This window comes from Aspergillus terreus, genomic scaffold (assembly GCF_000149615.1).
Source record: "Aspergillus terreus NIH2624 scaffold_13 genomic scaffold, whole genome shotgun sequence".
In the NCBI taxonomy this organism is placed as follows: Eukaryota; Fungi; Ascomycota; class Eurotiomycetes; order Eurotiales; family Aspergillaceae; genus Aspergillus; species Aspergillus terreus.
The window spans coordinates 1,313,562-1,340,995 of record NT_165936.1 but is presented as its reverse complement, the minus strand read 5'-3'; the positions used below and the strand labels follow the sequence as shown (position 1 = coordinate 1,340,995).

General features: G+C 54.1%; 10 protein-coding genes across 10 annotated transcripts; 6 read left to right on the top strand and 4 right to left on the bottom strand.

The window, feature by feature from the left end:
* Window positions 1-545: 545 nt before the first annotated feature.
* Window positions 546-1,322, top strand: ATEG_08975 (60S ribosomal protein uL15; the record flags this gene model as incomplete). The annotated part of the gene is made up of 3 exons (XM_001217560.1): window positions 546-577; window positions 753-951; window positions 1,104-1,322. The coding sequence occupies 3 exons, from the start codon at window positions 546-548 to the stop codon at window positions 1,320-1,322; spliced, it is 450 nt and encodes a 149-aa protein (XP_001217561.1).
* A 519-nt stretch (window positions 1,323-1,841) lies between these two features.
* On the bottom strand, window positions 1,842-2,913 carry ATEG_08974 (uncharacterized protein; the record flags this gene model as incomplete). Its single annotated transcript, XM_001217559.1, has 3 exons — window positions 1,842-1,860; window positions 1,920-2,475; window positions 2,532-2,913. 3 exons carry the CDS (start codon window positions 2,911-2,913, stop codon window positions 1,842-1,844), a joined length of 957 nt encoding a protein of 318 aa, XP_001217560.1.
* A 1,117-nt stretch (window positions 2,914-4,030) lies between these two features.
* Window positions 4,031-5,170, top strand: ATEG_08973 (uncharacterized protein; the record flags this gene model as incomplete). The annotated part of the gene is made up of 1 exon (XM_001217558.1): window positions 4,031-5,170. One exon carries the CDS (start codon window positions 4,031-4,033, stop codon window positions 5,168-5,170), a length of 1,140 nt encoding a protein of 379 aa, XP_001217559.1.
* A 573-nt stretch (window positions 5,171-5,743) lies between these two features.
* Window positions 5,744-8,984, top strand: pld3 (phospholipase D; the record flags this gene model as incomplete). Its single annotated transcript, XM_001217557.1, has 2 exons — window positions 5,744-8,760; window positions 8,834-8,984. The coding sequence occupies 2 exons, from the start codon at window positions 5,744-5,746 to the stop codon at window positions 8,982-8,984; spliced, it is 3,168 nt and encodes a 1,055-aa protein (XP_001217558.1).
* A 938-nt stretch (window positions 8,985-9,922) lies between these two features.
* Window positions 9,923-11,479, bottom strand: ATEG_08971 (uncharacterized protein; the record flags this gene model as incomplete). Its single annotated transcript, XM_001217556.1, has 1 exon — window positions 9,923-11,479. One exon carries the CDS (start codon window positions 11,477-11,479, stop codon window positions 9,923-9,925), a length of 1,557 nt encoding a protein of 518 aa, XP_001217557.1.
* Window positions 11,480-12,888: 1,409 nt separating this feature from the next.
* orlA (putative alpha,alpha-trehalose-phosphate synthase subunit Tps2) lies at window positions 12,889-15,817 on the top strand (the record flags this gene model as incomplete). Its single annotated transcript, XM_001217555.1, has 3 exons — window positions 12,889-13,290; window positions 13,349-15,593; window positions 15,642-15,817. 3 exons carry the CDS (start codon window positions 12,889-12,891, stop codon window positions 15,815-15,817), a joined length of 2,823 nt encoding a protein of 940 aa, XP_001217556.1.
* Window positions 15,818-16,892: 1,075 nt separating this feature from the next.
* ATEG_08969 (putative MFS monocarboxylate transporter) lies at window positions 16,893-19,754 on the top strand (the record flags this gene model as incomplete). Its single annotated transcript, XM_001217554.1, has 6 exons — window positions 16,893-18,331; window positions 18,413-18,416; window positions 18,515-18,562; window positions 18,735-18,888; window positions 18,975-19,042; window positions 19,098-19,754. 6 exons carry the CDS (start codon window positions 16,893-16,895, stop codon window positions 19,752-19,754), a joined length of 2,370 nt encoding a protein of 789 aa, XP_001217555.1.
* Window positions 19,755-20,067: 313 nt separating this feature from the next.
* Window positions 20,068-21,205, bottom strand: ATEG_08968 (unc-50 family protein; the record flags this gene model as incomplete). The annotated part of the gene is made up of 5 exons (XM_001217553.1): window positions 20,068-20,376; window positions 20,429-20,766; window positions 20,817-20,820; window positions 20,875-20,974; window positions 21,093-21,205. The coding sequence occupies 5 exons, from the start codon at window positions 21,203-21,205 to the stop codon at window positions 20,068-20,070; spliced, it is 864 nt and encodes a 287-aa protein (XP_001217554.1).
* Window positions 21,206-22,068: 863 nt separating this feature from the next.
* On the bottom strand, window positions 22,069-23,742 carry ATEG_08967 (cytochrome P450; the record flags this gene model as incomplete). Its single annotated transcript, XM_001217552.1, has 6 exons — window positions 22,069-22,254; window positions 22,331-22,580; window positions 22,636-22,803; window positions 22,868-23,013; window positions 23,083-23,541; window positions 23,596-23,742. 6 exons carry the CDS (start codon window positions 23,740-23,742, stop codon window positions 22,069-22,071), a joined length of 1,356 nt encoding a protein of 451 aa, XP_001217553.1.
* A 618-nt stretch (window positions 23,743-24,360) lies between these two features.
* ATEG_08966 (NAD(P)/FAD-dependent oxidoreductase) lies at window positions 24,361-25,992 on the top strand (the record flags this gene model as incomplete). The annotated part of the gene is made up of 2 exons (XM_001217551.1): window positions 24,361-24,560; window positions 24,714-25,992. The coding sequence occupies 2 exons, from the start codon at window positions 24,361-24,363 to the stop codon at window positions 25,990-25,992; spliced, it is 1,479 nt and encodes a 492-aa protein (XP_001217552.1).
* Window positions 25,993-27,434: the final 1,442 nt, after the last annotated feature.

The following is a 27,434-nucleotide window of genomic DNA, read 5'->3' as shown; positions in this document are numbered from 1 at the left end:
GTTCGGGGTCGGAGACGAACCGACAGGCCAAGGCCAAGGAAGCCGGACGGGATTTCTACGAGAATTCGTGCATGCGTGCCGTTAACCAGAGTATCGGACGAGCGATCCGACATCGAAACGATTATGCCGCCATCATCTTGATGGATCGCCGGTATCAGAGACCCGGGATTCAAGGAAAGCTGCCGGCATGGATTAAGCAGAGTATGGGAGACCGCTCTGGATCGCGACCGGCCGGAGCGACGATCGGTAGTCTCTCCAAGTTCTTTGCTGCGCGAAAGAGAGCGACCGTAGAGCTACCTTAAGTAGGCACATAGATGAAAGAAAGATGCCGATGATATTATTGGATAATATATGTGTCACGTGGTACAAACCAAAAGGGCAAGCGCGCAGGGTTGGACCCTAAGTTAGGGCAAGCGAACGTTAGCGCACACTCTACCCGCCCCCGAGCCTTGATTTCAACATCTGAGCCAGCAGTCCACCCGACCGCATCCCTCCCATCGCCAAACACCCATACCGGTCTTGTCGAGCACAGCACCGTCGACAAGATGCCTACTCGTTTCTCGAAGACACGGAAAGCGTGAGTCGCTCTGCCAATTCCTTTACCTCCTCGCCTCGAATGATCGAACGCTCCCGGTGGCCGAAATGCGACAGGAAAAACCGGTGACGGTCCTATCCAGGCTCGACATAGCCACCGGGCTCTCGACGATCATGCCAAATGGCCTCTGAAACAGAACGCTGACTTTTCTCTCCAGCCGCGGTCATGTGTCGGCCGGTTACGGTCGCATTGGCAAGCACCGTAAGCACCCCGGTGGTCGTGGTATGGCCGGTGGTCAGCACCACCACCGGACCAACCTTGACAAGTACCATCCCGGTTACTTCGGTAAGGTCGGTATGCGGTACTTCCACAAGACCCAGCAGCAGTTCTGGAAGCCCGTCATCAACCTCGACAAGGTACGTTACTCGTGATTCGGACGGTCGGCAGAAGAATGGATCGTGGATTGGGACGACGCAGTCGTGTGGCAATATCGTGCCGGTGCATAGGAGTGAAAAGAGCCGAACCGCCGGATGAACACCAGACGAAGAACTGGGCTGATTGATGATAGCTGTGGTCTCTCGTCCCTGCCGAGAAGCGTGACGCCTACCTGAGCGGCCAGAAGACCGACACCGCTCCCGTTATCGACCTCCTCCCCCTCGGATACTCCAAGGTCCTGGGCAAGGGCCGTGTCCCCGAGATCCCCATCGTCGTCCGCGCCAGATACTTCAGCCGTGATGCTGAGCGGAAGATCAAGGAGGCTGGTGGTGTCGTTGAGTTGGTTGCTTAAATGTGGAATATCCGGTGTTATTTGGAGAACGTCAACGAAAATAGGGCAGGTGCTGCGCTGGCCAAGGTCAGTGTAATAAAAGGGTCACATTTTCCAACGATTTCTCTTGAATGGAATGAGAATTCAAAAATGGGAGTCGCGGATCAATCCGTGTAACTACAACTAGGAGGCGTGCGTGCGATGAGCATGGCATGGCCTTGGATGCCCTTACGATCTCACAATTGAAAATGCCATCAAATTTTCATATCAGTCTTTTGTTGGCTGGGGTTGCCTCATCTCTGGGATGTTGGAACTGGCATCAGGGCTTGTAGACTTGTAGGATGTAGGGTCTGCATCTAGTTACGTCCTCTACGACTAGGAATGCAGCGTCTGAATAATCCTCGTCAGTTGTAATGAATATAAACGTCTATGCACTTACAATTCTATCAGGCTATCTAGATCTTCGATTCCCGAACCGAACCCGACTTTTTCGACTCATTGCTGGCAGCCAGAGCATCCCCAATGAACCGCACAGCCTCATCAACCATCTTCGGAGTCACTTCATGGCCCGCACTCTGGTCAATGATATCCTCAAACGTCACCGCCCCATCCGCAAACCACCCATCTGGCGCAATAGCCTGCTTCAGCCAGGTCAAAAAGATCTCGCCCTTGTGATACGGCACCAGCTTATCCACACCCCCCGAAAGATTCATAATCCTCTTTCCCGCCAAACACCGCGTCAACACAGGCCGCAGGGCCTGCTTCTCCTTCTCGCTCGGCTCCGGAATAGCCTTCGACCGGATCGGCCCAGCATCCGCGCCCATCTCCATATGGCTGAGGAAGTAGCTGGCCGGGTCGTAGCGGCGGATGGTCTCCAACAGGCTGGTCGGGAAGGCCTCGGAGCCGAGAATCTGCGCGCCAGGCGGGTCGCTGCTCGTCCAGGACGGGATCTTGGACAGGCGCGCCCGGTCGACCATGAGATTCACGTAGTCGGGGCAGCCGATAATGACGACGCCGGCGCTCACGCGCGGCTCGTGCAGGAGGCAGCTCCACGCTGCGTGTCCGCCCAGCGAGACCCCCAGCACGAGGTGTTCGGGAATGCGGCGCTCCGAGTTGGGGAATATGTACGAGGGCAGGTAGTCCATCAGCAGGGAGACGTCACGCGCGGTGCCCTCTGCAAATCGCTGTTAGCTGGCGCCTGGTAGAGTATGTAGGTGCAGGCACACTCACGAAAGACGGCAAACATGTCCTGCGCATGCCGCGGATTCCCCTGTCGCCAGGCCTCATTGCCGAGGGGATCAACGAGTCGCGAGCCGTGGTTTCGCTGGTCGAATGCCACTGCGATCAGGCCCTTGACGGGCCCGCCGGCGCGGCCTTCGCGGAGCCGCTTGTTCCAGTCGGATATGACGGCGGAGGCAATTGGGGTCATGCGCTCCTGTGTCGCGAGGCGCGGGTGTAGCAGCCAGAGACAGGCGACGTCGGAGGCGTCCGCGGGGAGCTCGTCGAGGCCGAAGACTGTGGTAAGGATCCCCGCAATCGGGTATGTCTTGCTCGAGACCGGCGGGGGTGGGGAGGAGACCCCGGAGTCGTAGGTTTTTAGGGGATCTGTCATTGTATTGGTTCTCGTTCTCTTTGGTATGGCAGGCTGGAGTCAATGGGTTGTAGATGTAGTGTATGGGATGGTGTAGGTGGGGAACGCTGGAAATATATATCGGAGGAGGTGTCAGGAACCGAGCTTATCGTGGTGGTGCTTCTCCGAAGCCGAGGATAAGACTGCCCGCTAGAGTCGGCTTCTTGCAGGCCACCATACCTTGCTCCATATCCTTTTATGACAAACGCATGATAATGCATGCTGATATCAGGGTCCACCTCGTTAAGTATATGTTCTCGTGTCACCATGTCTTGCCGCTGCATGATCGATACCCTGAGCAATGCCTGGATCATGTTGACGATCCACATGGAAATATTCATAATCTCATATAGTTGGCAGCTTGAAATGACTTTGAGATCATTCCTCTCGTCTCAAAGCGCTCTTACTCGGTGACGGCTGCATAGCTCTTTGCTATTCTGCGACAAGCGAGATTTCTGTCTATGGTGCACTAGATCATTCTGAATATCAGCATGTTTCCGATTTCAAGAAGGTATGAACTCATTCGTCTGAGATATACATTATCATTAGATGCATCGTAGTCAGTTAGTAAATATCTAGATCTCTTGTTGAAGCTCGGAAATGGATGTTTACTGCTTATGTACACAGCAGAGTACTATTTATGCATTATGACGATGCCTGTGCCACTGTTACTTGCTCTCACCCTCTCAACTACTAGCAATTAACCACTCCCTCTGCCCCGTACCCCGTACTTCATATATTCACCTTCTCCTTTTACTCCGTACTCCTTTATCCTCCTGTCGACTGCCTAAAAGCGGGCCTTCCGTCTCGAATGGGGCGCGACTCCACTCCGCCGCTAGGGACAGTTTTAGTGAGCAATAGCCCAACGCTCCTTTCACCTCCCCAAACTGCCTCAGCCTGTCCGTTCTCCTGACTTTTCTCTTCTTTTTTAAATTTTTACAGGTACTAGGATGCGTGCTTGCTGAAACTTCTCAATGACAGTATCGCCGTGATCTGTCCATGCACCACGTACGCTCCATCCCCCAGTCTCCGTCTGTCTTCCGCGGTCCATTCCTTGGAAGTTGTTGACCATCTCCCGTCGCTCCAGTGACCCCTAACCATGTCCGATTCCACGGCCAGTCCGCCTACCCCGATGGGCCCTGGCTCTGATGGTTTCACTCAAAGTAATTCGAAACGTCCTGAACCCCTCCGGACGTCCAGCGCCCCCAAACTCGCCTCTCCGTTTCCCTCTCCAACCGGTCCGAACCACCCCATCCCCGAAGACCAGGAGTACCCACCAGACGCGACGACGGATGACCGAAGCCAACCCAATCACACGCAATTGAAAACAAGGGAGGAGAATACTACGGATGAGAACCAGAGGTCGTCGCGCGCAGTTCTAACTAGCGGGTCGGGAAATACCTGGGATGGCGCCCCGCAAGATAAACCAGGATCCCTCAGTCCACGACGGCCAAACGAGTCTATGGAAAACCAGAAAAAGGCACCAAGTCAACGATCGCAGTCTTCACAGCATGCGTCTCCACAGCAGGCAGGTGTTCAGTTTACTCGCGATGCGTCCGAAAACGAGGCCGCTGCCGACGTGGCCCGATCCAGGCCTTCCTCCCTATTGGGCGACGATGGGGATCCGAATGCGAAAGGCAAACAATCCATCTTCACCAAGTTGAAAGCCTTCGCCGCCTCGCCATCCTTTACCTCGCATTCGCGCTCCGCCAGCACGGCCACAGTCGACCCCAGACCGTATGCCCATGACCTGTCCACCCCTGGCTCGGAACGTGGCGAATTTCGCTTCCCAAACACGTTGGAAGAGGAGGGGAGTGATATCGATGCAGACGCCGAGGAAAGTGCTGGGGAACAGAACGTGCGCCAGCGGAAGAAGAGAAAACAACGTCGAAAGCAGGAGGTGGATTCGGCGCCCCCGACCGAACCAAACACCCCGAGAGTCTCAGGTCGACCATCGTTCCATTTCACAGGATCGTTCGCTCCGTTCGAGAATTACCGTTCCAATTTTCTGTCGCGAAGAAGCACGGCAGAGTACCCGCAGCATCGCGAGGGGGTGTCGGAGGATGAAGGCCGTGATCGTCTCAACAGAGATAGTGCTTGGAGACGGAGGAGTGCCTGGCTCGCGAACAGTCGAGGTCTGACATACACTGGGCGGCAAGGTGACCAGCCTACCCAGGAAGACCGACGGCCAAGTAACCTCCGGCGATTGACCGGTCTCGCCGGCCCCTCAGATAAATGAAAGGGAGGGCCTGGCGAAGCGCCCGTGAGAGGCGACCACCGGGAACCGATCCGCGGCGTCCCCAGCCTTCAGGTGCCCCAGGCGTTGGAAAGCAGAATCAAAAGCGGGAATTGGAAGCCTGATCCGGGCAGGCGCCGGCAAGACCGGACAACCACAGTGGACCCATGCCAAATTCGGCAGAATTTGCTAGCTTGAGCTCACTTTCAGGGGTGCCGGCCGCCCTTGATCTTGGCTAGCATGTTCCAAACGGGATGAGCATGGCAGCAAACGAATTTCCAATTCTTCTGGAAACAGGTAAAGGTTCGAGTCACGGACAGTAAGATTGACTCTCATTCGGGAGATCGCCACCTCGTCTTTCGGATAGAACTCGAGTACGGCAGTGGAATGACCCGGATGAAGTGGATCATCCACCGGACTTTGAAAGATTTCGCAAATCTCCATCTGAAGTACAAACTGCATTTTGGAACGCAAAAGTACATCCAGTTGCGAACTACTGAAGGTGCACAAAACCTCCCACGCTTTCCTCGGAGCGCCTTCCCATATCTGCGCGGTGTTCGCGGCCTGGATAGCGATATGGAGGACGAGGAAGATGACGGGGGCTACGAGACTGCCGCTGAGGCTACCAGTGGTGGCGAGAGGGCTGGGAGGAGACCCCCGCATACGCGACGCCGGTCATCTTTCGCGATGTCTCGTCGGCAGTCTACAGTTACGAACCCGGATGGCGAACCTTCAGGCACGGCGGAAGGAGGAGCCGCGGTTAAGAGAGAGAGTTATCCGGAGAGGCAGCGAAAGAAACTCGAGTCTTACCTACAGAAGCTGATCAGATTCCTGATCTTCAAACCGGATAGCAATCGCCTGTGTAAGTTTCTCGAGCTTTCCGCCCTGGGCGTACGACTTGCCGCAGAAGGCAGCTATCATGGAAAAGAAGGATACTTGATGATCCAGTCCTCCAAGGGGCTCGACTTCCGGAGAGCGTTGACTCCCGCTATGGTGAAGAAGCGGCACTCGCCCAAGTGGTTCCTTGTTCGGCATAGCTACGTGGTTTGCGTCGACTCCCCCGAGGAGATGAACATCTACGATGTCTTCCTGGTCGACCCATTCTTCAAACTCCAGACCCAGAAGATGAGCCTCCGGAATCAGAAAGCTAAAGAGATAGCAAAGTCTGCAAAGGAGTCAGCAAGACACCCGCAACACCATACGCTGAAACTCGAGAACTCCGAACGGAAACTCAGGTTGTTAGCCCGGAATGAACGCCAGCTTCACCAATTCGAAGATTCTATTCGGTTCATGGTCAACAACACGCCTTGGGCCAGACCCAATCGGTTTGACAGCTTTGCGCCGGTGCGCCAGAACTGCTTTGCGCAATGGTTGGTCGATGCACGAGATCACATGTGGGTTGTGTCGCGCGCGATCAACCAGGCCAAAGATGTCATCTATATCCACGACTGGTGGCTCAGCCCTGAGCTGTACATGCGCAGGCCAGCTGCCATCAGTCAGAAATGGCGCCTAGACCGTCTCCTGCAGCAAAAGGCACGTGAAGGTGTCAAGATCTTCGTCATCATGTACCGGAATATCAACTCAGCGATCCCCATCGATTCTGAATACTCCAAATTCTCCCTTCTCGACCTACACCCGAACATCTTCGTGCAACGATCTCCAAACCAGTTCAGACAAAATACCTTTTTCTGGGCTCATCACGAGAAGCTGTGCATCATCGACCACACCTTGGCTTTTGTGGGAGGAATTGACCTGTGTTTTGGCAGATGGGACACGCCACAGCACCTTCTCACTGACGACAAGCCCACAGGCTTCGAGACGCCAGACGGCCCGAAGGATGCGGACCACTGTCAGTTGTGGCCTGGCAAAGACTACTCGAACCCTCGAATTCAAGACTTCTATGAACTCGACAAGCCGTACGAGGAGATGTATGACCGCAATGTCGTCCCTCGGATGCCTTGGCACGATATCTCCATGCATGTTGTCGGTCAGCCTGCGCGAGATCTCACGCGCCACTTCGTCCAGCGGTGGAACTACATCCTCCGGCAACGCAAACCAACCCGCCCAACGCCATTCTTGTTGCCTCCCCCTGATTTCGATGCTGCAGACTTAGAAGCACTCGGCCTGGACGGCACCTGTGAAGTGCAGATCCTGCGCTCCAGCAGTTCTTGGTCGACTGGTACCCCGGATATCACTGAGCATAGCATCATGAATGCCTACGTCAAGTTGATTGAAGAGTCTGAACATTTTGTGTACATTGAAAACCAGTTCTTCATCAGCACTTGTGAAATTGACGGCCGGAAGATAGAAAATCGGATCGGCGATGCTTTGGTGGAGCGAATCACTCGTGCAGCGAAGAACAAGGAAGCCTGGCGTGCTGTTATTGTCATTCCCCTCATGCCAGGGTTCCAGAATACGGTGGATAGTGAAGGCGGTACCAGCGTCCGCCTCATCATGATGTGCCAGTATCGGAGTATCTGCCGAGGCGAGACATCGATATTTGGACGACTTCGCGCCTTGGGAATTGAACCTGAGGATTACATCCAATTCTTTAGTCTTCGGGCGTGGGGCAAGATTGGTCCCCAGAGACAACTGGTCACGGAACAGCTGTACATCCACGCAAAGTGTATGATCGTGGATGATCGAGCTGCGATTATTGGTTCCGCAAACATCAACGAGCGGTCGATGCTGGGCTCTCGGGACTCGGAAGTAGCGTCGGTGGTGCGTGATACAGACATGATCTGGTCCACCATGAACGGTCGTCCGTACCTCGTTGGTCGGTTTCCACATACGCTACGTATGCGCCTGATGAGAGAACATCTCGGAATCGACGTTGACGAATTGTTGGAGCACTCCATGGCCACTGAAGAGGAATTACGACGCATCCAGATGGAAGAAGAAGGATCCAACTCGCCGCCGCGTGCCGATTCGGAGTCCTTGATGCTTGAGAAGCAAGATGAACGGGATATGATAGAGCGCCGGCACCGTATCCAAGATGAGTTCCTCTCGCGCTCTGAAGACATACACAGCTTCAACCACGACGTCGACTGGGAACAGGGGAACAACCCGAATCTGAAGTCCAACCGCAAGCTTACCGCCGACTCCAGAGTCACGTCCAATCCTGATCACAAGAAGGATGTGGATGGGTTTGGCCCAGACAACCTACACAGTGCCATGGAGGCTGGACTGGGTGAAGCTCGTGATTCACAGATGTTAGACTCAAAGGCCGAGGTTCTGGTCTCTCCGATTGCATGCGAGGGCAAGGGCACGATCCAGAAGCCAAAGCATATTACGCAACGGAGTAACCGCCGGTCCCACGTCGAAGACAAAGAGGCAAAGGAGCCGTCTACGCTTTCGCCTATTCAAGATGGCGTTGAATCTGTACCTATCGTGGAGGGTCTGCCGGGTGTTCGCCATCCGGCGTTGCCTTCGGGCAATGAGACTGAGAGTAGCAGTAGCGGTGTTCAGCCGCCCAAAGACAAGCTCGACACGACCAAGTACCCCCATCCTGTCACGCCGGAATTGAAGCACGTTTTCATCGACAAAGACTGTATGAGAGACCCGGTGATCGATCTATTCTACCTGGACACGTGGTATGCCGTTGCCGACAAGAACACGAAGATCTATCGGAGCGTGTTCCGTTGCATGCCTGACAGCGAGGTTAAGTCCTGGAAGGAGTACAAGGAGTACACTGCCTACGGAGAGCGGTTCGCCGAGATGCAGAGTCAGCATAGCGCCCAGGCCTTCCATCCACAGCCCCAACGACAGACCGGGCCTCCGGGAACTGGGGCCACCGCTGGGCTGGGGCTGGGTGTGAATGTCAAATCCCACTTGACGCCCACCAGTCTCACTGCCGACGCGCATTCACCCACCGAAAAGCCAGAGCGTGGTGCCGATAACACCCAGCACCACAACAATCGATCGCAATCGGAGCTGGCGAAGCAAGAAACCGTGTCCTCTATCGATGAGAAAGCAGCGTTGAGACCGACGGATGGATCAAACGCCCACAATGGACGGCCTGATGAAGGTGGCTCTTCTGGAGAGGACCTTGAGAAGCAACGTTCCGATCCAGCATTTGTCGATTACTCGGAAGCTTTGAACCGGAATGCCACGACCCAGTCTCGCCGACGTCGACGGAGAGCGACGACCCTCGGTTCCAGGCGCGAGTTCCACGCCGCCGACGAGGTCATGGATAGAAACCGGGCCGAAGACCTTCTGAACCAAATCCAGGGGCACCTTATCCTCTGGCCTTATGACTGGTTTGTGACCAATACTCTCGGAAGGATGATGCATGCTAACGCAATGACCAGGCTGGAGAAGGAAGAACAGGGCGGGAACTGGCTCTACACGCTGGACCAGATCTCTCCGCTGGAAATTTAGTAAGCTACTGTCTATGATTGTGTCAGTGTGAGCTATGCTAACGTTTCTTGCAGTAATTAATCGACACGCTTTCCGTTACACGTCAGCTCTGAGAGCTGTCGGTCTGTATGAATGTCGGACTTAGACCGTTTTTCTACACTTCTTGCTGTCCTTTAATATTCATCAATTGGCGTCACTGTACATCACGTTGTCTTGCTCTTGGCCGATAGCATAGTCTGTGGCCCTTTGTATTCCGTTCTCACAAGTATAGGGATCAGTTGTTGTCTATAGATTTGGGATTCGGGTATATGGAGCGTTCATATCAGATGATATAGTACATTCATTGGCTTGACTCAATCAATCCGTCCGGTTTGCAATACACTAGGCCCAATAGACTCAGCGACCAGCGTCCTGCGCCGCGGCGATCCTCGCGCGCATCCGGGAAAAGCTATCAAAATTCGCCCGAAGCGCATGGGCCAACACGCTTCTATCCGGAGCCCCAGACGAGGTATCCTCCCAGCCCCGCAGCGCCGCATCAAGTTCCTCAAACGCCCGCGCAAAGACACCCTGGATCTCCCGCGTGCGGGTACACCCACGACCGAGGTCATTCATGTAATTCGCCGGATCCTGCAGACACAAACGCGCCGCGGCGGGGGCATTGCGTCTCCGCGCGGCGGTTCTCTTCAGGTTGATGAGAGAGCGCTGGCCGCGCAGGTAGGCCGGGAGGTCGGCAGGGTCGTAGGTGCGGGCCGCCTCTTTGACGGAGTCGACGTTGAAGAAACACGGGGGGTCGGCGGCGACGCCGGTAGTGGCGAGGTCGACCTCTGTGCCGTAGACGCGGAGGACGGCGAGGAGCTGCGCGGCGAGAGGGGTGGGACCGCGGAACCGGCCGTGGTTCATTTTGAGGAAGGTGGCTAGGAGGACGAGGAGCGCGTCCGAGGTGATTCCGCTGGGTGGTCCGTAGAGGCCGTGCGTTTCCAGGATCAGGCGGAGGGTCATGTAGAGCGGGTGGATGGTGGGGTACTCGGCGTGGTAGTCCTGGATGTATTCGATTGAGGCGGGGAGGCCTTCGCCGCAGTATAATTGCACGGGGACGCCGGTTGGACGGTGGACTATTGTAAGGGTTGAATGGCGTTTGCCTGTGGGATGGCCTTGCTCCTGGAAGGAGGGAGATTGGCGGAGGACGGCTCGGGCCTTGTGCAGGGTTTCGCGGTAGAGCTCCAGCATCTGGGGCCGGGAGGCGCTTGGTTTGCGGGTGCTGTCGGAGGACCGCGCGGCGTCTGATACCGGGAGTAGTAGGTCCAGATCGGAGTGGCTCATGGAGAATCCTGTTCGTCGCGAACCGACGACGACCGGAGGGTGCGGTGCGGCGGGCCGGAGGAGGGTGGTGAGTTCGGCGGTGACTTGGCTGATCGCATTTTGTTCGGCAATTGTTGGAGTTAGGTATTTCGCCAGGGCACGGATCTCCGCGTCTAGCTGTGACAGGCTATCTGACGATGCGGATATGCCGTCTAGCCATGGGGACTGCGCCGAACGGCCGCGGGTGCGGTCGGTGCTCCATACCACGAGCCGGGATGGCGCACTCGCGGACGGAGATGGACGGGTTGTGCGCTGCGACGAATGACGTTTCGTTTTTGGACGCCTCAGCGGTTGGGCCTCTCGACTCGGAGGGGCATCTGTTGATGGGTCCGTTTCGGAGACATGCTTCTCAGAGCTGGACAAAGTGTCGGGAGAGGTGGTTGCGGAAACCGGATCCTTGCTGACTACTCTCCGGATGAGACTCGCTCTGTTCGAGACACGATGGGCCTCGAGGGTCTTCTCCAGACTATTCTTATAGATCACTGGTTCTTTGGCGCGGAGGAGAGAGGTTCCATGGAGACATCGAAGGGGAGGTCTTCTGGATGTGTTGAAGAACGGGAGTGGAGATTTGATGGAACGGAGGACCACGCGCATGACGGCGCGTTCAATCGGACCTGGATGGCATTGTGGATGGAGGGCGACAATGCAGGGCATACAGCGCGAGGAGGAACTGATGTACTCCGTCGGAGGGAAGGGTTGTTGATGGGAAGACCGAATAATCTTGTCACGGGATTTCCATCTATTCCAAGTCACATGACTTGATGATAAGTCAGCATCTCATTCACGTGTCAGCCTCGACCGATTCGGTCTCTTTCATTGTTCCATTACAATCACGATTATCATCAGGATTATACACCAGAAAGTCCTAGGACAACGCATCCGTCCTGCCGCTGTGCCTCCGGTTCATCTTCGTCACGGTGAGTTCAGACCGGGTTGACCCCTCGCCACTTCTTACGAGGAGATATCCTTGATCCTTCGGCTCCGATCATGACGTATCGTGAAAGTGGGGAATAGAATGGTGGACAGACAAGAGAGCCGACGAAAATACTGACGAAATACTGGGAAACCTAAACCAAGCGAGGGAGGATAGGGGCAATGATTACAATAGTGTAGTGTAGTGTACTTGGAAGAAGAGAGGCCATTGACCTGCTGAGGGGATATCGATTGGACTGGCAAAGACTGCTGGTAGGGATAGTACTCTACTATAATTAATAGATAGATTGAGAGACAATAATCCCTCAGCAGAATCACATCGAACAGAAACAGAAGACCAGAGAACGACCGAAAAGGGTCAGCTTCGTGCCAGCTTGGACGTCCTGGCCGTTCTTTTCCCTTCCTCCATCTTCCGGCCGGTCATCGTCCGTCCAGTCCGTGTTTCCCCCGTGGTCACTCTTGGACAAGATATATTAGGGGGCTCCCTCCTGTATAAGCGTATTGTATAGTGGCATCATTTTCGCTGTTATATTTAGTATCAACTGTCGACCAGAGGCATCTGCATCTACCTAATAGGGGACCTACACCCGAGGGGGGAAAGTTGATCGAGATAAGCCCAAAAGAGACTCCCTCACCGCCTGCCCCTCCTTCTCGTCGCTTCCAGGCTCTCTCCCTCTCCCCTCGACCAACTTTCTTCCTCTTCTTTTCCTTCTTCTTCTTCCTCCTCGTCTCGTCGCTTTTTGGCTCTTCATCATCTTACCCTCAACCTCACGTCACTCTAACATACCCTCATTGCCTCTCATCACTCTTCAATCCCTCCCCCATCTCGCTCGGCCTCTCCTATCGATCTACATACCAGAGCGATGATGATTCATTGAGCATGTGCAAGAAGACCACACCAGAAGAAAGAGCTTTCAATTAGAGAAAACAGTCGGAGATTCATACAAACCATGTCTCGTTTGGACTGATCTGCGTCATATTGTTCCCCTGAGATTGACTTGGCTGTTCGACTGCCCTTTGATCTGACTCCCGTTGCGTCGTCATCTTCCGTCCTCTCCGTTTCCGTCGACATGTCTTCTCCTCCACACAATTCGCCTCCCACCATCGTGGCCGGCATGCAGCCAGGTACCGTCAAGATCGAGTCGGACACGAATCGCGCTGCTCCATCCTCCAATGCTTCCGGCTTCCCTTTCCCTCCCATCCCGGAGCACGACCAGCCCCCTCCACTCTCCTCCGCAGAGTCAAAGTCACCGGCGCCTACGGAGCCCATCACACCGGCCACCCCAGCCCAGGCCGCACAGAACGCGAAGTCGGGCATGGAGCTGTTGCGCCGCTTGAGTTTACAAGGGACCCCCACCGTGTTGGAGATGGACCCAAAGGAGCAACATCCGGGGCTCAATCTCACCGGTCGAATCATCAGTGCAGCCTTTTGCATTCCCTACAAGGTCTACTATCGTTCAGGCGGGGACTGGGTATGTACAACATTTTTGAAGCCCCGTGGACCATTGAACCTCCACTAACGGCACACAGGAGCTGAAACCCCGCCCTGGCACTTCCGCACTCTTTGACTCTTTTGCGTACCTCGGATCAGAAGAGACTCGGTGGTCCCATACCCTCGTCGGCTGGACGGGTGAAGTTGAGCCGGTCGAAGAAGATGTGGTCCCGTTGCAACACATCCCGGTCAACACGAGTGCCAAGCTTCCCACCGCCGTCAATGGCACGGGCTTAGCGCTCAACAAGGCCGCCGCCCCCGTGCCCGTCGATGCCCACCAGCGGCCGCCGAGTCACCCACTCCTGGACGGGTTCAGCATCGGTCCCAAGGATCGGGAGCGACTGGACCAGCAGCTCAGCTCTGGCCGCTATGGCAAGATCGCCCCCGTGTGGCTATCAGCCGAGTCCGAAGTGCCAGATGACTCCATCTTCTTGGAAGATCAAGGACGGTGGCGGCGCTATGCTGAACGGGAGCTCTACCCGCTGCTCCACTACAAGCAGCATGGCCCCACCGATGGCCGCTCCGAAATCAAGTGGTGGACAGATTACGTGCGAATGAATCGACTCTTTGCGGATCGCATTGTGAAAGAGTACCAAGAGGGCGACATTGTTTGGATTCATGATTACCACCTGTTCCTCTTGCCCAGTATGCTACGACAGCGGATTCCAAACATCTATATTGGCTTCTTCTTGCATGCTCCCTTCCCTAGCAGCGAGTTCATGCGTTGTTTGGCGAAGCGAAAGGAGGTGCTGACCGGGGTCCTGGGTGCCAACATGATCGGCTTCCAGACCTTCTCCTACTCGCGTCACTTTTCCTCGTGCTGTACTCGAGTGCTAGGCTTTGATTCCAATTCCGCCGGCGTGGATGCATATGGCGCCCACGTGGCTGTCGACGTCTTCCCAATTGGAATTGATGTCAAGGCTCTTCAGCGCAAGGCATTTGGGTCTCCAGAAATCGAGAAAGCGGTGGAGGGCATCCGCAAGCTCTATGAAGGGAAGAAAATCATTGTCGGACGGGATAGACTGGATAGTGTCCGTGGTGTTGCCCAGAAGCTGCAAGCGTTTGAGGTCTTCCTCGAACGGTACCCGGAATGGCGGGATAAGGTGGTCCTGATCCAAGTGACGAGCCCCACGAGTGTGGACGAGGAGAAGGAGGAGAACAAGATCGCTGCTCAGATTTCCAACCTCGTGTCCACCATCCACGGGCGTTTCGGCTCGCTCAGCTTCTCTCCGGTCAAGTACTACCCGCAGTACCTCTCTCAGGATGAGTATTTCGCCCTGTTGCGGACGGCGGATGTCGGCCTGATCACGACCGTTCGGGATGGTATGAACACGACAGGGTTAGAATATATCATCTGCCAACAGAACAACTATGGCCCCCTGATTCTGTCCGAGTTCTCGGGCACGGCAGGCACCCTGTCCAGTGCCATTCACATCAACCCCTGGGACACCGCTGGCGTGGCGGATGCCATCAACCAAGCGTTGACAATGCCTGAAGATCTAAGACGGATGCAGCATCAGAAGCTCTACAAGCATGTCATCACCAACACCGTCGCGACTTGGTCCAAACAATTCCTCACTCGCCTTTTGACCAACCTCTCCTCATTTGACCAGTCCGTCGCCACTCCAGCGCTCGACCGGGCGAAGCTCGTCAAGCAGTACCGCAAGGCCCGGCGGAGATTGTTCATGTTCGACTATGACGGAACTCTGACTCCCATTGTCAAAGACCCGCAGGCGGCAATTCCCTCGGACCGCGTCCTGCGCACGATCAAGAGCCTGGCGGCCGATCCGCGAAACGACGTCTGGATCATCAGCGGGCGGGACCAAGCGTTCCTCGACGAATGGATGGGCCATATTCCTGAACTGGGGCTGAGTGCGGAGCATGGATGTTTCATTCGGAAGCCCCATTCGGACGACTGGGAGAACCTGGCGGAGCGATCGGATATGGGATGGCAGAAAGAGGTGATGGAAACGTTTCAGCATTATACAGAGCGCACGCAGGGGTCCTTCATCGAAAGAAAACGCGTCGCCTTGACCTGGCACTATCGACGGGCGGATCCGGAATACGGCGCCTTCCAGGCTCGAGAATGCCGCCGGCAGCTGGAGGAGACCGTGGGCAGAAAATGGGAGGTCGAAGTCATGGCAGGCAAGGCTAACTTGGAAGTTCGGCCGACCTTTGTCAACAAGGGCTTCATTGCCACGCGACTGGTCAATGAATACGGGCATGGTCCTGGAAAGGCTCCAGAATTCATCTTTTGCTCGGGCGACGACTTCACAGATGAAGGTAAATCTCTCTTTGGTCTCCAATATGCTTCTTCGCTAACGAAACCAGACATGTTCCGAGCTCTGCGCAAGTTCGACCTCCCGCAAGACCATGTTTATTCGGTGACGGTTGGAGCCAGTTCGAAACAGACGGCTGCTAGTTGGCATCTGCTCGAGCCGGCCGACGTCATCGAGACGATCTCCATGCTCAACAGCAGCTCCTCGCAGGAATACAGGACGCAATGAGGCCCCAGTCCACCGCCGCTTTTGGGCTGAGGATAGGTTCTTTTCGTCATATATATTTCAGATCATCTTGGGGGCGTAGAAGGAGAACGAATTGTTAGAAGGCGTCATGATGTGTGAACTGGCTTGGAGGACTGTCGGTTGAATTAGCGAGGGTGTGCGCAATTTAATGCCCTAATTTTCTGTTATATTGTTGTTTGTTTGATCGTTTCTTTCTTGTTGTTGCTTGAGCGCAAGACGCAGAGCCGAGTTGTTTTCTTCTCCATAGACGGCCTGCGAGAGCAGATGGTTTAGAGAATAGAAATGCCGCGCATGTACGAGTGATGGATGACGCTTCGCCACGTGGTCCTGCAGTATCGCATAAATCTCCGATTCTATCATCATAGTACTCAGCCGGGGCAGTCTCTGTACGGAGTACTGCATCAACTCCATCACTACTCCGTACTGATATGGGGTATGAATTGCGGAGTTGGTCGGTGTCCTCCCCGGGCCCACCGTCAACCACGGCGGGCGAGAATGAATCCATCCAGAGTCAAGAAATGACCAGATGGGTCCGTCTGCTCCTACGGCCCAATGAGTCCCAGCGCCCTGCGGATCGTCATGTTAGTACTTCGTAGTCCATGGTCGCTCGGATGGAGCAGCCGACGGCCTTGGAAGAGTCTGCATTTCGGCGTTCTGTGCGAATGGCCGTCCCTCGATGACTCGAAACTGTTGGATCTGTCGAGGATCGTATTTATAATCGAGGCCCCGCGAGCCAAGCCGTCAAAGATTTTGGGGAATTATAGTCCATGGATAAAGATTTACGCATTTGGTCTGTGTTTCATTGAGTCACTGTTGGTTTTTTTTTCTCTGATCAAAAGCCGAAGGATCAGCCTGATCGGTTTGTTAACCGTGTCTCGATCCGAGGGTTAGCGACGGCACCAAGAATAAAAATTGTCGTTTCTGGGTGAGGCTTTTCAGTTGTTATTGCCTTTCAATTGCAGTGGTCGACTTTGTGGCGTTGTCCAAATCGCTGCTCTAATGCGATTATAAGCCTCTGACAAAGAACGCTCAAGAGGCTGCGAGACAGCACGACAAGATGGCGGCCGGTCAGCCGTTGAACAGCCATCCGCACCAGACCGAACTACAAGACAGCGAAAAGGACCACGACGTCGAGCTGCATGATACCGGGAGCGACAACTTTGTGCCCATCGCCGAGGTGGCCGGCGACGAAGAAGACGGCATCGATCACTGCCGCGAGAAAGAACTCACCAAGACACCGACCCACGGCAGCAATGTCGGCGCGCTGGCATCGCGGACGCTGTCGCTCGTGCGGACGCGCGAGTCCGGCAAGGATATCGGGCCTCCTCCCGATGGCGGGTTCAAGGCATGGTCGCAGGTCGCCCTCGGCCATTTTGTCATCTTCAACACATGGGGCTACATCAACAGCTTTGGCGTGTTCCAGAGCTACTACACGGAGAGTCTGGGGCGGCCGCCGTCCGACATCTCCTGGGTGGGGAGTATCCAGATCTTCCTGCTCTTCTTCATCGGGACGTTCTCCGGCCGCGCCACCGACGCCGGCTACTTCAAGGCGGTGCTGACGGCCGGCGCGGTGCTGGAGCTGTTCTGCATCTTCATGACGTCGCTGAGCACGCAGTACTGGCAGCTGTTCCTCGCGCAGGGCATCGGCCAGGGCCTGGGCTGCGGGCTGATGTTCTGTCCGACCATCGCGCTGATCCCGACGTACTTCACCAAGAAGCGCGCCATCGCCATGGGCATCGTGGCGTCGGGGTCTGCAACCGGTGGGCTCGTCTTCCCGGCCGTGGTCATGCGCCTGCTGCCGCGCGTGGGCTACGGCTGGACGATGCGCACGCTGGGCTTCATCTCGCTCGGCACGCTCATACCGTGTCTGCTGTTCCTGAAGCAGCGGCTGCCGCCGCGGCGGAGCGGCCCGCTGCTCGAGCTGTCCGCGTTCAAGGAGCTGCCGTACGTGTGCTTTGCGACGGGCATGTTCCTTAATTTCTGGGGCATCTATGTCAGCTTCTTCTACATCGGCAGCTTCGGCCGCGACGTCATCGGCGTCTCGCAGTCCACCTCGATCGATGTGCTGCTGGTCATGAACGGCGTCGGGCTCGTCGGCCGCCTGATCCCCAATCTCATGGCGGATTTGTACACGGGCCCGCTGAACATGCTCATCCCGTTTAGTCTGTGCACCGGCGTCGTGGCGTACTGCTGGACGGCGGTACACGATCTGCAGGGGCTGTATATCTTCAGTGCGTTGTACGGCCTATTTGCGGCGGGGATTCAGTCCCTGTTCCCGGCTACGCTGAGCACGCTCACGACGGACCTGAAGAAAACTGGCGTGCGCATGGGCATGGTGCTGAGCGTCGTGGCTGTCGCCGCGCTCATCGGGTCGCCCATTGCCGGGGCACTAATTCAGCGCGATAATGGCGAATATCTGTATGCGCAGATGTTCATGGGGAGTGCGGTGCTTGCGGGGACTATCACATTGATAGGGGCTCGTTTGGCCAAGTTGGGGTTTGTTTGGCAGCGGGCGTGAGACGTGAGACATGACTTGGGGTATATCTCTTCGTACTTGAGACAGGTACAACCTCATAGCCAGGTACGAGCTGTCTGGACCCGTCGATATTATGTCTCAGTCCGTCAGCGCTGGCTATGGCACACATACAAAGTGATATAGACCTAGTATACGGTAGGTAGGTAGATAACGATAGTAATGAATGCATAATCGTCACGATGAACAAGGCGGTGTGTTTGCAGCCTCAGGCCACGGAGACCTTGTCCGCCTCAACCTGAACCTATGACTCGCACTTCTCCATCTTCTTCTTCTCTTCGTCTCTAAACACCCACGACTGCCGGCTGCATTCATATCTCGTGTCTTCTCCAGCGAAACAGCCCTCTCCCTCCTCCGCAGCTCTAGTCCCGCCGACGCATCACCCCGCTCTACCCCTCCACCCCTCCACCGTCCACTGTCAACACCCTCAGTCCTCTCCAACCCCCAATCCAGTTCCCTCGATACAGCTTCACCATGGCGCCCCGTGGCCGCGGAAAGTTCTCCAAGCCCAGCCGAGGAGGTACACGCATTCCCTTACCCCTCCAACCGCCGCCAAAGCACCCCCAAGGCTCCCCACACCGACAAAACAACCACTAACTCCTCCAGGCGGAAAACACTTCAGTCGCGATGTCCAACCCGTCGACAAAGACGGCAACGCCGTCTCCCTCTGGCGCGTACGTCCTCCCCAGCAGGTCCTCGCCAATGCCCAACCCCATCTAACCCCACCAGGAACCCGACGATGACATGCCCACCTCCTCCGGCGACGACGAGCCCTCCGCGCAATCCTCCTCCGAAGAGGAAGATTCCGAAGACGAGCTCTCCAAGCCCGGGCCGAGCAGCGCTGCTGCCGCCGCCCCAGAAGCCGCAGAAATGACCCGCGAAGAACGCCGCGCCGCCGCAAAGGCCAAGAAACTCGCCGCCATCGCCAAACGCAACCAAGTGCAGCCGGGCGACCTCCCGCCCTCGGACTCGGACGACTCCCCTGCCGGCGCTGGCGACGATGACGACGACGAGCTCCCCGCCAACCCGAACCACACGGCCAAGTCGCGGTCGCAGCTGAGCGCTGACGCGGCCGAGGCGCCGCTCCCGGCGGCGGCGGCGGCGGCGGCGAACGGGCACGAGCTGTCGCGGCGGGAGCGCGAGGCGATCGAGGCGCAGCAGGCGCGCGAGCGGTACATGAAGCTGCATGCGGAGGGGAAGACGGAGGAGGCGCGGGCGGATCTGGCACGGTTGGCGGTGATCCGGGAGCAGCGCGAGGCGGAGCGGGCGCGCAAGGAGGCGGAGAAGGAGGAGAAGGCGGAGTTGGCGAAGCAGCGGGCGGCGGAGTTGCAGGCGAAGCTGGCGAATAAGGGCGGGAAGAAGAAGGGGGCGCCGAAGAAGAAATGAGGGGTGGCTTTTGTTGCTTTTGCTTTGGGTATCTTAACGTCTACATACATGAACATGAATATGAATATACAAGGTGGGGGTTTGTTGGGGAACTAGCTGTTGTCTTCGCTGTATGTGTAAGGATTGGTATAATTCAGCTATACTGTACATTAATATAAGTAAATGCATGACATATGCAACCGTGCGCCAGGTCTTGGACATAATCAATCAGTTCATAGGATGAAGCAACCCAACAGATTCCCGTTCACACCAGCGCCAGACAGTGATCGATTGAAGCGGAAACAAGGGTCAAGCCCCAACGAGTTCAGACGTATCAAACGCCCCAGAACAAGCCCTCCACACCGTGGCCCTGGGCCACGATCCCCCACCCGGCGATCAAGCTGATGAGCCACAAAACAGCGAAGACAAGGATGGGGATCAAGAGCAGCTCGGTGTTGTGCAGGAACGGAAGAGCGTTGTAGCCGAGGAAGGTGATGTACGTGTAGTATGCCACCGCGGAAAGATAGAGCGTGTTTCCGAGGAACGTGGCGAGAAAGTTGCTCGAGCGCGTGAGGAGCGGCAGGAGGAGAAACTGCACGACGTGAAGATGGAGGTAGAGCGGGAAAAAGGCACGGTTAGATACCTGCGCGGGAATCAGTATGGGAGTTACAGGACGGCTGGGTGGCTTCGCTCACATCAAAGCAGTAGCCAAATTCGAGCTGTTCTTTCTCGCCCGGCTGCATGAACAGACCCTGTGCGGCACCTCGTCTCCGTCCACGAATCCCCCTCAGGCCGGTGAGGTTGGCCGCTGCGCCGTTCGGGCCGAAGAGTCGGCCGATGACAAAGTAGCCTATCGTCGAGACGAGGAGTGAGGATCCGATGAAATGTACGAAGATGAAGATGAGGGACAGGCGGACGATCGACCCGAAGGATGGGACATAGGCTAGACCCCATGCGAGGGCTGTGAGGAGGAGAAAGAAGGAGAGGAGGTATGCGAATGATGGGTCGGGGCGATGCCAGGTATTCTTGGTTTCTGTCCGGCGTTAGTCTGGAGATCTCCTGGTGGACGCGGTCACGACATACGTTTCTATTTGACCATGTTAGCAAAACACTTTAGGTATTCGATGGCTGGACTACTCACATGGTAATATATCGATTTGAAGACCTTCTTGGGCGCGATTAACAGTGATGTCATCTCCCAGATGGCCATCTCAAAGTCCATCTGCGGGAACTTGAACATCCTACATAACAGAGATCAGCCACTGACAGCATAGACAAGATCGACACGCCTTCAGATCCGATCCAATGGAGCAGCTCGGCGTAAGAGCAACACCCTCCGAGCTGTCTGATCATACCAACCTTTTGAAGAAACGCGGCATCCGGATACTGGATCCCCGGCGAGCTGGGGTCGTTCCGCCAAAGGTCGCGGAGCTCGCATGCTGGCGGGGCAGCGATATGTGAGGATTATTCATGGCGTGTGCGGATGGGTCAGGAGCCCTGGGATTAGGGGGTGGGGAGGAGGAGGAGCGTCATGTATTGTTGATATTGTAGGGGAGGAGAAGAGGATGCGTTGTGAGAGAGGGATGGCGGTGTTGTCGTTGGGGTCATTATGTCATCACCCGCCAACTGGCGGTCTTTCTTAGTATATCGAGCGTTCCTCTGATAGAAACGGTCAGAGGTTTCTTCGACCTCATTTTTTCCCCACGCATATATGAGAAGCTACTCAGTACTTGCGGATATTCGGTATTCATTTAGTAGACCTATATCTGCTCTGAGATATATAGAAAGCCCTAGCTTCCAAGATATTCTAAAAGCTGTGGTCCATGTTTGGACTATGAATGGGCTTACGACGAACTTGTTCATGAAATCTTTGTCTGAAAGGGGGAACAAACATATGATGTCCTGGGCTCCCGACTGGATGGCATCAGCAGCTTACTACATGATGTCCTTGTGTCCGAAAAAGTTCATCAAAATTGAGGGTCTATATACAGCACTCCCATTCCGTTCTAGTACTCATCACATCGCCGCTTTTACTCACTGAGTAGAATTAAGCACGCCCTTAATAGATCGAGCGTCCCTGACTCGCAGCACTCTCACTTAAGCAGGAATAAGCCAAGGAAGGCAAAGATTCCCACAAGCAGCTGGAGACTTTCATCCGCTGCAGTAGGCGCTGCAGTAGGCGAGTGAGGACTGTTGAACCCAAGACATAACTAACGCAGGTAAGGTTTTTTCTTGAGACTGAGTAATAATGTCGAATATTAACGTAGTGATAAGTTACGACACCATTGTTAACAATTTATATCCATCTGTGGATTGAGCCATCAAATCTAGGAAGCTATTTCCTTTTCTCGAGACGGAGGATCAGCCCTGACTGTTTCCAAAACCAAGCTGCGTGCGTCTCCCACTCAGGACGCTGTGAAGCCCATGTAATGTTAAAGTGGCGAAACATCTGTGGAACAAATTTGCCCATCTCCATAATGGAGATGTTTTTGCCTATACAAGTTCGTGCGCCATGTCCAAACTGAATCAGAACTCGGCAGTCAGCAAGTACGAACAGAAAGCCCGTTCGGGGAACAAATAACATTGAAGTTTCTTACCGCTAGGAAAGCACGATCCATTGCCTTTAGCGCCTCGGGGGTTGCCTCGAGCCATCTCTCAGGTCGGAACGACTCGGCGTCTTCGCCATAGATCTCTTTGAGGACGTGTATAACTGGGGCTGAGATGCTGACATTCGTCCCGCCAGGTAATGCATAGCCACAAATTTCAGCGCCCTCTGGAGGCACAAATCTCTCGAGAGGGAAGCCGACCCCAGGGTGTAGCCTCATGGCTTCTTTCATGGTTGCCTGCCTAGAAATACGGTGTCAGTGGACCATTCTCCCTGCTGGTTTTGACTTGCCCTCACAAATATGGTAGTTTCAGACACTCCTCATATGTAACAAATTCGGACAGCAAACCCTTTTGATCGGCCTCGTCTATTTCACTCTGAATCTTGCGATATACCCGAGGATTCTTCACAATGTAGTAAAACATTGCACGCAGGGAGATTGCCGTGGTATCACTTCCAGCTAAACTATGGACGAGCGATGGCAGTCAGCACGCATCATTTGGTTCTGAAGGCAAAGAGTCGTACTCACAGATTGTTGGAAAGGTGATTCATCATATCTCTATGAGATAATTTCCTTGAAGACTCTACTGCTCTTAGCTGAGCAAGAAAGTCCGTCCGTTGGGCTTTCTCCGTGCCATTGTTGTTATCGTATGTTTTGATTTCTTCCTCGGTAATCTGAAGCCAGAAGCGTTAAACAATGTTACCTGCATCCTGGAGAGCAATATCACAACTAATCATACTCACTTTCAAAAATTTATCCATTGTATCTGGAAAAATATTCAACTTTTGAATAGGTCTGCTCATCGAAATAGTTTGCAGAAAAGGAATCAGGGATGGAAATTGCCCTAGCACCTTCACGTACTGTAGCCCAATGTCGATTTTCCCAATCATGCCATCGACATCGGTTCTTTGCTCCAAGAACCCGAATCGTCTCTGGAAAGTGAGACTACCGATGACATCAAATGCATACCATTGGAGCCATTTGGAAAAGTCAAGAGGCTCGCCTTCAAGGTCCAGCATCGCGTCCATGAATATTCGCGTGCACTCGTCTGCAAAGATTTCAAAGTTTTTCATGTTTGTCATTGAAAAGATCTGGGACACGGAGCTCTTCAGGAATTTGTGATGTGCCGGATCGCGAGTCGTGAACAGGCTATCCATTACCTCGCCCTGGTATATGGGCGCCATAGACGTGTAAAAGGGAGTCTGTTAGACAGATGGGTCAGTAGATGTTTCAAAAATTACTGTGACATGTCTCACTTTGGTGAATTTGCTCCCTATACCGTAAATCCGGGGAATCATGGTGGGATCCGCCACCGAGACTTCATTCGGCCCAACTCTCACTATTGGGCCATATTTTTCATGGATTTTTCGATACTGTGCAGGACCAGCGCCATTGTAGACCATGGAGAGCCGATACAGTGATGAAAAGGGTGCGAGTCTTGGCCCAGGGAGTGTTCTCAACCCCCGGCGGAAGTATACTCGGAGATAGTCTAGAATCACCACGGCCACCAAGCACGTCGCCAAAGCTCGCCAGCTAAGTTGTATGTCTTGAAGCATTGTGGTTACAGTCGTGATGGTCGCAGGTGTAGACTCGTTTTGATAAGCCCCGAGTTGACTGTTCTAGTCATCTTATATACATAGGCCCCATCCACCCGCATTTCATTTATGTTCGGCTAAACGGCTTACGCTTTTCCCATCAGAGGTCTTCTGATTCCCCAGTAATCCACAGAAAGGGACGAATGATGCCCGGGCCGGACCACACGTCGATTATGACACCAAAGTGATGTTGCTCCGACCTCTAAATTCCAATTCGGAGGAACTCTCGTGGGGTATCAATGGATCCAGTTCCGGGTTATTTCCAAATATAGATTAGTCTCCCTAACTTTAAATATACGGAGTACACCGATTGGAAATGAACTTTGAAATGCACCCGCATCTTGCGCGATACAGTTAGTCACCCCACAACACATCCTTGGGAGATTCAATGGGAGTTTTTGTTATGATTGCAATTAATCCACCACGATGTCGGGCGGGGTAGTCATCATCCAGGAGGGCGTGGGCTCAAGCGCAGATCTGTACTGTAGCATCGCGAAATACTCCATAGTATTCTCAAGGCGTAAGGCCCCCATGTTGATGGTTCATCATGCAGTAAAACTCAGTGCCTTCTTTAGAGCCCCACGACTCCGTGCAGAAAAGAAAAATTTCCCAAGGCTCCTCCGAAAGTACCTCCGTCCTGGGTTATAGCTTATTTCATTTCATGAAGATCTTTTCCATAGAGTAGCGATTGAACCGAGGTTCTGGTTCCTCCGAACCCTGAAGTATAGAAGTTACTCCGCGGAGTAACTTGTCGAACGGCGCAACTCTGACCCCCTTAGTGCCGGGGCTCGAATACATTTAAAGATCGACAAATTCCATTATATGGGCTTTTCTTGCTTTTCCATGTGCTCCCAAAGAAAAAAAGACAGCTCACGGAAAATGGCATCCAAATGTGTCTCTGTGGTTGTCATTGGAGCTTCTCATGCAGGCCTGGGAGTCAGCCATAGACTACTCCGAAAGACAGCCAAAGCATCCATCACCCTGATCAACCCATCGGACGAATATTACTTCAACATCGCCGCACCCCGATTCCTCGTGAAACCCGAGAGTTTATCGTCGAGCAAATACCTCTATAATATCCATGAAAGCTTTCGCGACTATCCCGCAGGCTCCTTCACTTTTGTTAAGGGACTTGTCACCAACATTGATTATTCGACGAAGTCTGTACTAGTCAGTACAGGCGAAAACCCTCTCAAGAAAGGCGATGCTACTTCAGTCGCGTTCGATTATCTAGTGATTGCATCTGGCAGTACGACACCGGCTACGCTTGGACAAGGTAGTATGAAACTCCCTTTCAAGGCGACTGCGTTTGAAGACACTAGAAAAGCCATTTCCGAGGCGCAGAAGAGGCTCCAAAATGCCACGAGAATTGTTATCGGTGGTGGGGGTCCTTTGGGAGTTGAAATCGCCGGAGAACTGGCGGAAGCATCGGGTTCAACAAAGGTCATCACTCTGGTATCGAAGACGGACGCATTGTTGGACGGCGCAACGGATACTGTGCGAAAAACGGCCGAGTCACTCCTACGACGCAAAAATGTCGAGATCTTGAAAGATGTCGCAGTACGCCAGATTGACCAGGATCCTGAAACGAAGAGCTGGACGGTAACGCTGTCCACCGGCCAAACCATCACAGCAGACGAGTATATTTCTACAACAGGGGTGATTCCAAACAACCAGTTTATCCCGAAAAGATTCTTAAATCAAGATGGCTGGGTTAATGTGGATGACCACCTACGGGTCGTGGAAGATGGGACCAGCCGAAGCGACACCTACGCCGTCGGCGACATCACTTGCCTTCCTTATCGGCTGCTTTCCAGAGTCTCACTTCAAGCAACGACTGTTGCGGCTAATATTGCTGCAAGTATCAGCAATGACACTCGCCTTGCTACATACTCCGCCGAAGCTCAGAAGAAGATGATGGTTGTTCCTGTGGGCCAGTCGACAGGTACGGGGCACCTGGGCGGATGGACACTCTGGAGTTGTCTCGTGTGGTTCTTCAAGGGCAAAGATTTCTTGACTTATAAAGCGCCGGAGTTCTTGCGAGGAAAGGCGGAGTGATTTGATGTAGAGTGTATTGATAGAAGAGTCTCCGTTCGTCGCAGTTCGCCCGATATCATTAATATTTTATTTTGCCTCAAGTCCCCGTGTCGAGTGTCTGTGACGGCCGACAGCCAAAATTTGTGCCGTTCTGGCCCAGGCCAAGAACTTAATGTATTAAGTGTGGCATTGTCGAGCTTCCTGTATATGTGTTATATTCCCACTAACCATCGTATACCTTACTCTCAGTCTTCAGGAATGACCACGAGGTACAAGATGACCACCGCCAATCATCAAGATGAGAATGTATGCCAAATATTAGCGCAAGTTGCGAATGATGCTGTTTTAAAGAAAGAGGGATTTCAATTCCTCCAAACATTCCCTTAGACTTTAGGGATCCTGGTTACCGTGCAGATAACATGGTCGAATCGGACGTTTACATATCGGGCACGTGGATCTCCAAGGCGTCTCAGGAAATGATCAGAGCTATATCCTGGGGTGTAGGGGATAACCGGCAAGAATATCAGCATGGGCTTCATGGTAGAGGAGCCAAGCGGCAGTGCCTGTCTCGACATCCGATGACCTTGCGGGATCAAATCGCATGATTGATTTATCCGACAACATCGAAGTGTTTATCCAGACTGAGAGAGCAGCTGTAGTAAGTCAAATTCGTGCTGATCCTCACGATACCGTGTGTGCTGAATAATCAGAAGCACCAGCACTGTGGGGGAGCGCCTCTTAGACACCCAGTCTCTCAGGTCTCCGGTGCTAGCGCTATGTAGGAAGACGTGCTTTATTCATGAATGCATAAATTCAGTCAGGTTGTCGTGGCGGCTTACTGGAGGCTTCCCTCGGGAATACTCCGGAGTACATTGGCCCAGTCTCAGATACATGCCCGATGTATTCTAGGACAAGCGCAAGGGGAGAGATCTCGACAGTGGCACAAGAGCCGAACTATACAGTAAGCATCTGATACAAATTGTGACACTACACCAGGACTCACCCGTCTGAAACCCAACTAGCGAGTCATCTCTGCAGATCATATACCCCTTGGGCCTGTCTTCATGACAAGACATTCCGTCACAGCGAGTCTGCTTTAGATGAGATGGCTCACAAGTTAGGGAAGAGGTCTAGGGAATAGAGATGAACGAGACCAGGGTACCCTGGATGATATGCTGTTCTTGACTCAGGTGCCGATCCGATTTGCGATCGACTGCAGGCCAGAAGGAGCGAAAGTTACGACTGGTCATATTGATGTTGGCATAACCAGGTGGATCTGGAGTTCAACATGGAATGAGAGATCGAACCATAGTCCAAAGATATCGTCATTCACTCTCTTCGACAATGTTGCCACCAGATAGCCTAGTTGTCTACCACCAGGATAATGCCTTTATCTACACATACCTACAGGGTACTCCCTATGTAGGTACCTCCACCTTGGCTTGTCACAGACCAAGGCCTCT